Below are 12,261 nucleotides of genomic sequence, written 5' to 3'. Positions count from 1 at the left end.
GACAAGGGCACTCTTTAATCCCCATCTCCTATTTCACCCATCCCCCCCCGCACCTGCCCTCTGGTAACCATCATTTTGGAACTCTTTACTCTTAAAAAATACTTCATTGCTATCAGTTTACACACTGCCCAATACTGATACCTTAGAATTTCCCATTTTTTTTTAAAAATGTCCTTAATTTGTAAAAGATGGAAACTTCATATCAGTTTCCTGCTTAAAATTTATTATTATATGTGTAGGTATGCCTTATTCTATAGAGCAGTTTGAGGTTTACAGAAAAATTAAAATTATAGCATTCCCATATACCCCCCTCCCCACCCACCTACCCCTGCAGTTTGCATAAATATTAATATCAGTACAGTGTATTTGTTACAGTTGAGCCAACATTAATGCATTAATACTAACTAAAGTCTTGGTGTTTACATCAGGGATCATTTTTGTGTTGTACATTGTGTGGGTTTTGACAAATGTATGGTGACATAGATGCATCATTATAGTAACATACAAAATAGTTTCACTGTCCTAAAAATCCCACATGCTACACCTATTCATCCCTCTCTCACCCAAACCCCTGGCAACTACTGATCTTTTAATAATTTCCATAGTTTTGGCTTTTCCAGAATGTCATATAGTTGTAATTATACAGTGCGTAGCCTTTTCAGATTGGCTTCTTTCACTTTGCAATATGTGGTTAAGGTTCTTCCATGACTTTTTGTGGCATGATAGTGCATTTCTTTTTATCACTGAATAATATTCTACCAACCAGATTCACCACAGTTTGTTTATCCATTTGCCAATTGAAGGATATCTTGATTGTTCCCAAGTTTTGGCAATTCTGAATAAAGTTACTATAAACATTTGTGTGCAGGTTTTTGTGTGGACACAAGTTTTCAACTCATTTGGGTAAACACCAAGGATCACAGTTGCTGGGTCATATGGTAAGAGTATGTTTAGTTTTATAAGAAACTGCCAAACTGTCTTCCAAAGTAGCTGTACCATTCTGCATTCCCACCAGCAATGAGAGTTTCTGTTGTTCCACATTTTTGTCAGCATTTGAGGCAGTCAATATTTTGAGTTTGGCCATTCTCATAGGTGTGTTGTGGTAGCTCATTGTTGTTTTAATTTGTGATTCCCTGAGAATATGTGGTGTTGAGTATTTTTTCATATGTTTATTTGCCATCTGTATGTCTACCATGGTTAGGTGTCTGTTCAGATCTTTTGCCCATTTTTAATTGTTTTTTTTTTATTGTTGAGTTTTAAGAGTTCTTTTTATATGTTGGTTATTAGTCCTTTATCAGGTATGTGTATTGCAAAGATTTCTCTCCCAGTCTGAAGCATTATTGTTATTATTATTATTATTATTATTCTCTTAAAAGTGTATTTTGCAGAACATAATTTTTAAATTTTAATCTTTTTCTTTCTTGGATTGTGCTTTTGAATCATATCTAAATTTCATTGTATCATTGCCAGCCCCAAGGTCATCTAGATTTTTCTTATGTTATCTGCTAGGAGTTTTATAGTTTGGCATTTTACAATTAGGTCTCTGATCTATTTTGAGTTAATTATTGTGAAAGGTATAAGAATTGTGTCTATATTTGTATTTTTGCAAGAGGATGCCCAGTTGTTCTACCACCATTTGTTGAAAAGGCTATTCTTTCTCTATTGGATTACTTTGCTCCTTTGTCAAAGATCATTTGACTGTATTTGTGTTGGTCTACTTTGGACATTCTCTTCTGTTCCACTGACCTATTTGTCTATTCTTTCACCAGTACCACACTGTCTTGTTTACTGTTGCTATAAAGTATTGAAATTGAGTAGTGTCAGTCTTCCCACTTTGTTCTTCTCCTTCAGTATCATATTGGATATTCTGGGTCCTTTCCCTTCCCATATATGCTTTTGAATTAGTTTGTCAGTGTCCACAGAATAACTTTCTGGAGTTCTGAGCAGGATGGCATTGAATCTATAAAATGAGTTGAGAAGAACTGACATTCTGACAATATTGAGTCTCCCTACTGATATGCATGGGCTATCTTTCATTAATTTAAATTTTATTTTATTTCTTTCATCACAGCTTTATAATTTTTCTTAGCCGATTTTGTACATATTTTGTATACCAAAGTATTTCATTTTTATGGGTGCCAATCTAAGTGGTCTTGTCTTTTTAAATTTCAAATTCCACTTATTCATTGCTGGAAAATAAGAAAGCAATTTACTTTTGTGTATTAGCCTTGTATTCTGCTACCTTGCTATAATTGCTTTTGGAGTTGCAGAACGGTTTTTTGTTGTTCTTGTTGAACTTTGAAGTTTCCTGTATAGACAATCATGTCATCTGCAACAAGAACGGTTTTAGTTCTTCTCAATCCGTGTACATTTTATTTCCTTTTCTTGTCTTATTGCATTAGCTAAGACTTACAGTATAATGTTGAATAGGAGTGGTGAGAGGGACATCTTTGCCTTGTTTCAGATCTTAGCAGGAAAGTAGTTTTTCACAATCAAGTATGATGTTAGCATTAAAGTTTTTTGTAGATGTTTTTTTATCCAGTTGAGGAAGTTTCCTCCAATCCTAGTTTGCTCAGAGTTTATCATAAATAGGTGTTAGATTTTGTCAAATGATATTTCTGTATCTATTGATATGATAAGATGATTTTTCTTCTTTATCCCTCTGAGATAATGGATTGCAGTAATTACATTAATTGATTTTTGAATGTTGAAGCAGACTTACATACTGAGAATAAATTTCACTTTCTTCTAATGTATAATTCTTTCTATCTGTTGAGTTCAAGTTACTGTTATTTTTTTTGAGGGTTTTCACATCTGTGTTACATTTATTGATCTATAATTTTACTTTTTTGTGATGTTTTTGTCTACTTTAGTATTAAGTTAATGCTGGCCTCATAGAATGAGTTAGGAAATGTTTTCTCTAATTCTATTTTCTGGAAGAGATTAGAATGAATTGGTAATATTTCTTCCTTAAATGTTTGAAAAAATTCACCAATGAGATCTAGAGTTGGTGTATTTCAGTTCTTCTTCATTATTTGCTTCCAGATAAATTTGGACCATATTTGACATTTTTCATAATGTCAAGGTGTGTCCCACTATTTGTATGGAAGAAATTGCAAGTGGTGATAGTTGCTTATGCATAGAACTGGGTTTAATCATTGAGAAACTTCATAAGCTCTAATTTGTATAACTTACAAGATGTGTCCTTCTAGCGTCTTAAATAGTAAAGAGGATATTTGAGAAAGTGTGTACTGTTAGAGTGGCACTGAGAGGAATGTAGGCCACAATTTTTGTTTTTTTGTTTCTGGGGTGTTTTTTTGTTTTTGTTTTTCTTTGTTTTTTAGTTACCCACCATTGCTTCAGAACGTGTTCTTTTTAAGTCTGGGACTTGATCATCCCCAATAAACTTTAGGTATCCCATTCTCTCACGCAGCAGTGGGTAGTAGACATTTCATTTTCAAAGTCACAGAGCACGAGAGAGACAAGTAACAGTATTTGCATTGTGCCAAGAGGTCTTTCTGAATCATTATGGTGATGTCTTTCCTCTCTAAATAGTTTTTACAAATATACTGATGAAGACAGATTTCTATGGCCTGTATAAGTTGTATAAAAAACAGAGCACTATGTTTTTTTTCCCTGTAAGTAAACACTTGTGACATGGTGTTTCATAGTTTTAAGCTCCTTGCTGCCAAAATGAACACAGCTGTAAGAAATGATGATCCTCTCATCTTTGTAGCATTAAAACGGCTTCCTAATGTGTTTCCCTAACTCTGAACATTAACTTAATATTCCCCTGGATTTCTAAGTTCCATCCTCCCCCCGCACCCATGGAAATCCATGAAGAATACAGCTTTTGACCAAATGACAGAGCATAGAGAATAAAATTAGTTGCATTAAATTATGATATGACAAAAAGCCTTTCAGAATCTTTGCCACAATGCAACATCCAAGCAACATTAGACAAAACGGGGTAAAAACAGGCCAAGAAAGAGAATATTTTGAAAGGAAATTTTGTAAACCAAGATCACTTGCAAATTTTGAAAGCCATTGATTGAGAGCCTGCATGCTATGGCAATTTCTGACTTAGAGATCCTACTCTATTATCATATATATTGTCTTTTGTTTAATCTTTGGTTATAGAATTAATGTTACTATACTTTTTGGTACGCTTTTATCTTTCTCAAAAAAGCAGGTCTCCATTGGTAAAGCTGGCATTTAAGAAAATAATAGGGAAGGGGAAGAAGCAGAAGATACACATTTTTATATGATATTTCTTGTCTCCCTATTTCTAAGTACATATATTTGAATAACAACACACATTTTGTGTTGTTATATAATTACAAAATTATACTAATTTTGTAAATTAGTATAAAAATCAACTGTCTTCTAAAAACAGAAAGGAGAGTTTTGATACCTATTTCCTTTGTCTCTATCATACCTTGGTTTTATTTTGTGTTTTCCCCTGAAAGATCTGTTGTTTATTTTTTTAAGTTTAATTCTACCATGTTGGGTTGTGGGAAAATAAAAGCTCTTGATAGGGTTAATCTAACCACATAAAAGTCCATGTTGAGTATGACCATAATCTTGATCTTTGATTAGGTCTTGAGCTAGTAATATCTTGTGATTAATCAAAATGGGTTGTACTGCCTATAGTGTAAGTCATCTTCACAGATGGGATAGAGAATCATCAGAATTCTCTTGAATATTTGTTTTAATCCCTTCTAGGATAAAATGGCTTTGGATTTTTTTTTTTTTTTACTTTAAATCAGATTGAGCTCACCAAATAAATGAAGAAGAAGTTTTGAAGTCCAATTTTGCTAACATTATAAGTAAGAAAAGAAACTTTTTTTTTAAATCACAGTATTTCAGTGTTTCATTGAACATGTTTCATATGTTGTCTTGTAAAATTTAACAAATATTCCTATTCTTTGTAGTTTGAATAAAAAACTGTATGCAATAATACAAAAAGATGTACTTCATGGAAATAATGTTCAGGTTTTTATTGTTCTCCACAGAAGAAAAGATTTTTCAAAATCATTAACTGCTCCTCTTCTAATTATATCATTCCAGTCTAAAGTGACATCTGATAATAAGGAGCTTTACTTTGGCAAGTAAACTACCTGACATCTAGCACTCAGCAAGAGCTCTCATACATAAAATGTTTACTGAGTGTAGCTGTCATTTCAGCCAGCCATTTGGGTCTTATAAGACACAATTTCTCAAAAACATTGCTCACCAGAAGCTGTGAATTGAATTGTCTACCCCATAGTCACACATACTGGTGGGGCTCAATAAATTCATGTCTATTATTATATAATCATCATTAAATAAAATAATTGAAAAAGTTGTGTAATTCATCCATTCACTTCTAGGCTGGAATAATAACCCATATGTGTTAAAATAAGGATTTAACTTTTTCTTGTTTATTTATTTTTCTTATAGGAGACCTGGTGAGCCTCCACTAATAAAAGGCTGGCTTCCTTATCTTGGAGAGGCCCTGAAATTACAAAAGGATCCTTTAGGTTTCATGAAAACTCTTCAAAAGCAACATGGTGACACTTTCACTGTTCTCCTTGGAGGTAAACAACACTTCTATAATAAGTACCTTCCATAAATCATAAGTTCTCAATTGTTCCATAAGTTGTTACATTTCTTTCTTTCTTTCTTTCATCCTTTCTTTTTTTCTTTCTTGAAGATTGATTAATTGATTGATTTGACAGAGGGAGAGACAGCAAGAGAGGAAATACAAGCATGAGGGTAGAAGAGGGAGAAGCAGGCTTCCCACTGAGAAGGGAGCTCAATGCGGAACTCTATCCCAGGACTCCAGGATCATTACCTGAGCTGAAGGCAGATGCTTAGCAACTGAGCCACCCAGGCACCCCAAGTTCTTACATTTCTCTGTAGGCAAAATATGGAATATTTATGTTATTGTTTTGTATGTAGACTAATATAAAAGAAAACAATGTTTTTGAATACACTGATTTTCACAGTAGAAGATGAATTATAAAATCTTGAGGGTACCTAGGGAACCCTACTCTCCTGCCATCACCTGTGATTTTGGTTTGGTTTGACTTGGTCTGATTTTAAGAATGATTAAAAGAAAAAAAAACTAGAACGTATTAACAGACTTCATTTTGTAGAGCAGTTTTGGGTTTAAAGAAAATTGATCAGATCTGAGATTTCTCATATATCCTGTTTCCCTTGATCAGAATTTTCCTTATTATATCCCATACTCTATTGCAGTGGATGAGCCAGTGTTGATACATTATTAAAAGTCTTTGTGGGTGTTGGTGCCTCAGTGGGTTAAGCCTCTGCCTTCAGCTCAGGTCATGATCTCAGGGTCCCGGGATCGAGCCCTGCATCAGGCTCTCTACTCAGTAGGGAGCCTGCTTCCCCCTCTCTTTCTGCCTGCCTCTCTGCCTACTTGTAATGTCTCTCTTTCTCTCTATGTCTGTCAAATAAACAAATAAAATCTTTTTTTAAAAAAAGAGTCTTCGATTTACATTAGGGTCCATTCTTTATGTTGTATAGTTCTTTGAGTTTTGACAAATGTGTGTCATGGATCCATCATTCGATGGATATTGTTCACTATCATAGAGAATAATTTAACTGCCCTAAAAATCATCTATGTTCCACATATTCATGCCATTTCCCCCCAACATGAACCCCTAGCAACCACTGCTGTAGAATGTATTTTTAATTTTAAAAACTTTCTTATGCTTCTAACTTCAATAAGATGCTTACAAAAGAAAAAAGAAAACTGCAGCAAGATCACTAAACCTTCCAACATCTTGTAGGGCTGAAAGGAAAATTTGGAATGTTCTTCCCTTTAAAGCCCATGTTGCTCAGCTGTATCAGCTATCTATTGTTGCATAACACATCTCCCCAAACCTAATGCCTTAAAGCACCCAGTCTTGCCTGAGTCACTTACACATGATGTTTCATTCTCAAGATGTCCTTACATGGCAGCTAGTGTTTTGGGTGGGTGAGAGAAGGGTTGCGAAGTCCCCTGAGGCCTAAGCTGAGCTCTTACAAAACCTCTCTTACACCACATTTTATTAGTCAGAGCCATCACAGGCCTGCCCCAACTCAAAGGGAGGGAAATACACTCCACCACTTACTGAGAAGTGCTGGAGAGTCTCATTGATTGCAAAGGAGCACATGTGGAGAGATACAAAGAATTTACTGTGACCATGATTATCTGCACTTCGTTGCCTTCTGACTTCTGGCTGAGCATGCGGGTCCAAGGGCAGGAAAGTTTGTGTTCTAGGTCCCCGTCTCTCACTGGGCTTTGGCAAAACAGTTCACTCTCCTTCCTTTCCTTCTCAAGAAAAATGAAGGCATCAGGTATGATCTCACTCAGACCCTCACATATCTACCGGATATCTCTGTGTCTCACAACTATCTTCACTACCTCTTCTCTAATTTCAAAGAATGTTTAAGAAAATCCATTACCTGTCCACATAACCCTTAATTCCTGCCTCCACAGGGCTGGTGTTCATTATTAATTCCTCCCACACATATGTCTTTGCTTTTTTTTCTTTCTCTTGGGTCCTTACCTATAGCTTAAAACCATGTTTTTCGTATATTCTCCTTCTAGTTACCTTTCATTTCTTTTTTTTTTCTCTTTTGCATCCCTATTTTTCAAAAGAGTTTCCTACATTTGCTGCCTATACTTCCTTATCTCCTAGAGACCTCCTACCTGGAACCAGCTGTCTGCCTTGCTGAGGCCATTAATGGACCTTCACCTGACTAGACCTCTCTACTTGGTTTGGCAATGCAAATCCCTCATTCCTCCTTAAAACACCCTATTCCTTCATTCTATTGACGCTGCACCTTCTGGGTCTTTGACTGACTCTGAGAATTCCTTATCTAGGTCATCTTTACTTATGCCCCTTTCTTTGCTCAACTATCTTCCTCTAACCAGCCTTGGAATTTAATGTTTTATTCCTAGAGAGTTTAGGTAATATCTTCTCACTGTAATTACTTTGTTGAGTATCAGAACCAACCTTTAGTACCTACCATGACTTCATTTCAGCACCGCCATTTTAATGTAATGGAGAGAAAAAACAATGGTCCAACTGGATGACATTGTCATCACGGCTGAGTTTTCTCATGAACAGGCAGTATCCCTTTCCTCACAACTTACTTCTTTGCCTGGCAAGTCTCTCCCAACACTCTGATTTCAGAAAAATGGAAATGGAAAAAAAAAATCATAGATCTTAGAACAATCATAGTATAATCTCCACAAGGCTCGCCAAGATCTGGGCTCCTCCTATCTCTCCAGCCTCATCTCTTGCTACTGCCTGCCTCAATGCACTACTAATGCACCAAATTGTTTGAAATTTCCTCCTCACATACCATGTCCTTTTGTGCCTGTGTTTCCTCTTGCTGTTTTTTTCTGCCTGAGTGCTGTTCTTCTCTTTGTGAGTCATCCTGAAAAAGTGACTGACATGGATTCATCTTTGGAGACCATAGTCACATATCACGTCCTCCCAAAAGCTTCACTGACCATCTCTTCTAGAACCCTGGTTATGTTTGACTCCTCTTCTCCAAGCTCCCATTACTCTCAGTATCACTCTATCATGGCATTTAATAAATTGTGAATTTATTGCTAATTCATTTGTCTATTTCCCTTCATTATTCTTTAGTTCCTCTATTGCCAACATTTGGACCAGAGGTCAGCACTGATTGCTTCACAATAAATATTTGATGAGGATATTCCCAATACCTTAGAGCTGATGAAATACTTGCTATAATACAAATAAAGGCCATAGCCGGGGCTTTTATTGTAAGTGAGCTTTTGGCTTCATAGTAACAAAACTCTATTCTTCACTTTAAAAAAGAGTAAGTCACTCTTACTTAAGAAAATTAAGCTTTATGTTCTAATGAATAGATACAACAAATTAGCAAATTTTGCAGTTTTGCCTTTTAATACATTATACAAAAATAATCTAAGCTGATTAAGCAGAAACTTGTGGTGAGTTGAATAATTTTATTCACTGCTCAAAAAATAATCAATTTCTGCTGATACTTCATCTCTTAACCTTAGACACTAAGAAGCTTGTTGAATTTCTGATGTCTAAATAATTTGACCATGACCATGTTTTTTAACTCAACAGTACACCAGCACAGGTTGAATATGTACTACCACTTCCCTTTGGCTTCTTACTAGAGTTTGAATCGATTCCTGTCAAGATATCTATTAATATATGTGCTCCTAATGATCAGTTTGCAAAATAGTGCCTTTGGAAAATGTGAAACGAGGGACCAGAGTCTTCCAACCTTGTCCCGTAATGTGATTTCCGTTAGTGTATGTTCTTGCATGATGAGCAAATGATTGTCATCCCCCAAAGTCTCAAGGGACACGGATGTCATCTTAATAAAGAAATTAAAAGGTACATCTTTTCATGAGAAACCATGTAAATTCCTGACCTGTCGCAGAAAATAGTTCTCTAATTGGTTTTGTGTGGTGGTGCTGCAGAGTCGTTTTCCCTAGATGTCACGCCAGCGAAGCACCACTGTACATCATTGTCAACAACTAGTGAAATCTCCTTAATAAGAGGGGGAGTGTGTAATGTGGTCATCCTCATAAAATAAAAAGTTGGTTCACATTCCGCTTTCCAACGAATGTTTTCAGCTTGACCTTCTAAAAAATTCTATTGAAGAGCAAACTAAGCATGGAAAGTGAAAGCTTATAATTATGGAAATTCTCTTTAAAAATCCAAATTTATCTCGTATTTGCTGACAAGGCATTTCTAAATCTAAATACTCAAATAGTTGTTCTGAATTCCCATGGATGTTGCCTCTGTATGGCACCAAATATCTGAGATGAAAACATCAAAATTCAATTTATAGTGATCCAGATGTCAAACTTCTGTATCTAAGACATCAGGATGAATGATTTAGGGTTTTTTGCATTTACTGATGGACTTTGCATCATGTATCTCCACTTTCCTAAAAGAAGTAATTTGGGAAGAAGTAAAAAGCCTGCTGAGTTAATAAAAGATGGTATGCAGGTTATATAGGAATGCTAGAATTAATATCTTAGGACCCAGTCAGCTCTGAAAGGGGAAGAGGGTAAAATTATTGGCAAAGAAGATACAAAAAATTTTGACTCATTTCAAATTTACTGCTCAAAAAGATGATTATATATGTTAGGTGTTTTATATAATAGTACATATTATATATATTTACACTTTTTTGCAGAAGTGAGCCCCATTTTGACATTTCTATTTTAGACAAATGCAAACTCTGAAATTCTTTAAATCAATATTTCATATCAACTACTGACAGCATTCTTTTCTCTTTTGAAAACATGGCAGTGGATATTGTTTCTACCTTGTAATCTTGGTAAACTAGGCAACTTGCCTATCGACACTTGGTATTCATTTACATAAAATCACACTGGAGCAAAAGTTAATTTCGCTCCAAGAATACATGGCCTTCAGAATAACTTTTCAGATTTCCTTTGTTAAGAAATTTAAATTCATTTTATGAATGTATATGTGTTTTCCTAACTGTCTGATTAAAGATTACAAAGAAACTCTGGTTTTGCATCTCACATTAGCAGATGGTGGACAGATGGTTTAAATTAATATTAATTTTGGAAAACTTAGCTTAAATTGTTTATACTGAAGATTAAAAGTTGGAAAGCCAACTAACATCTCCAGGGTTATTAGTACTTCCAAACCCACTTGAAAAGCAAAATCCAGAAAATCAAAACGTCTACTTTTAAAGCAATCCACATCTTAGAAAGATAGTTAATAAAACACAATGCCTTGTGGTTGAAGAAATTAAAATAAAAATGAGAAAGAGAAAATGGAGATCCTGGAGTATAAAGAGCCTTGAAGAGTAAGAATTTTATGTACAAATAAATTGATTTTAACTAACCAGTAATGATTTTTGAAAAGAATCTATATGTAATAACTGCTTATTTTAAAAAAAAAACTATTAATAATTGGCTGCTAACTGGAACCAGTTTTTCCACATTTAGCTTTTGTTTCTTTTAGTTGAAATGAATCTCATAGTTCTTCCCATATTCTTATCCTGGAGGGGGAGAGAGAAAGGAATGTACGTGTATTTGTAACAAACTGTAGACAAAAACTCTCACATGCACACAGCCTTTACTTCAGTAGGCCAATGGCCAGTAGCTCATGCTGTCTTGGCTGAATATAATTTTATCTTTCTGCTTAGATTTTAATGAATGTAGAAAATTAGTAGGAAAAACTCAAAATATTCCCTAAAAATTGTGTTTTACAAACTGAACCTTTTATACATTCCCTGAATTTTAGTGGCTAATTTAAAATAACCCTAAAGATATTTAGCAAAATCTTCTCATTTGGTGGAAGGAGGAAAGTATGAATCACCACCTGTGAAAATACATAGCTTTGCCTAAAATTATATCTTTTGCAAAATGAGAGAATTCACTCTTTTTTTTTCAATTATTTGTCAGGCAGATGCTGGCAATTTTATTTAATTAAGATGCTATGGTAAAGCAGGTGTCATAAAATATGCTCCAATCCAGTTGAGTCCTTTTTGCTCTCCCTGAGGGAAAAAAATCCAGTTTACTTTATACTTGCATCTTTGGGGTCTGACCAAAATGAATAGCCACTTCTAGCTTTACCCTCATTCCTAGATTGACCCACCTTATTAAATAAATCAAGGAGAAATGTGGTGAATAAAATAAAAGACATATGATTTATTTTTAGAAAAAATATAGCACATGTACATGAATGTATATTAAAAGCTTAAATTATGTTTTAAAATTGTAAAACAAAAACACATTTATACCATTTCAAGAATTAGGTTGAAAATTATTCAAAACTTTATTCTAAATCCTGTACCACGTTCAATTTAATTTCTATGATGCTGTTTGAGTTACCAATAAATAACAATTGAGGCGCTGTTGGTCTGATAAAGTACACTCACATACATGCATACGCACAGAGAGGAATAATAAAGTGAAGAAGAAAGTGTGAAGGGTCCTACAAACTGTCATGTCTATTAATTGTTTTCTAGAGGGCAATAAATAGGCATGACAGTTTGAAGGATCATCTAAACTTCATGTGTGTTCTTGGGAAAGAAAGATTTATTAAATGCCATTATTAAATACTATGTGCAGAATACTTCTAATTAAGAGTCTTAAAACAGCTCTCTAGTGAGAAGAAATCAGCACTGTGTAAGGAAAAGAACATGCATGGGGGGAAGTGACTTCTTGTCCAGGCTCTGGAGGGAGCTGGTGAGAGCTGGGAACTCTCC

General features: G+C 34.8%; 1 protein-coding gene across 1 annotated transcript in view; it reads left to right on the top strand.

The window, feature by feature from the left end:
• LOC116882324 (cytochrome P450 7B1) overlaps positions 1 to 12,261 on the top strand; it is a 171,787-nt gene that overhangs the window by 138,248 nt on the left and 21,278 nt on the right. The window contains exon 2 of the mRNA XM_032882641.1: positions 5,443 to 5,579. Within this exon, the coding sequence (XP_032738532.1) occupies positions 5,443 to 5,579 (137 nt within the window). The remainder of the gene's footprint in view (positions 1 to 5,442; positions 5,580 to 12,261) is intronic.

This window comes from Lontra canadensis, unplaced genomic scaffold, assembly GCF_010015895.1.
Source record: "Lontra canadensis isolate GAN:19392208 unplaced genomic scaffold, GSC_riverotter_1.0 scaffold83, whole genome shotgun sequence".
Lineage (NCBI taxonomy): Eukaryota > Metazoa > Chordata > Mammalia > Carnivora > Mustelidae > Lontra > Lontra canadensis.
Note: the sequence above shows the minus strand (reverse complement) of the source record. Positions and strands in the feature narration are given on the sequence as shown.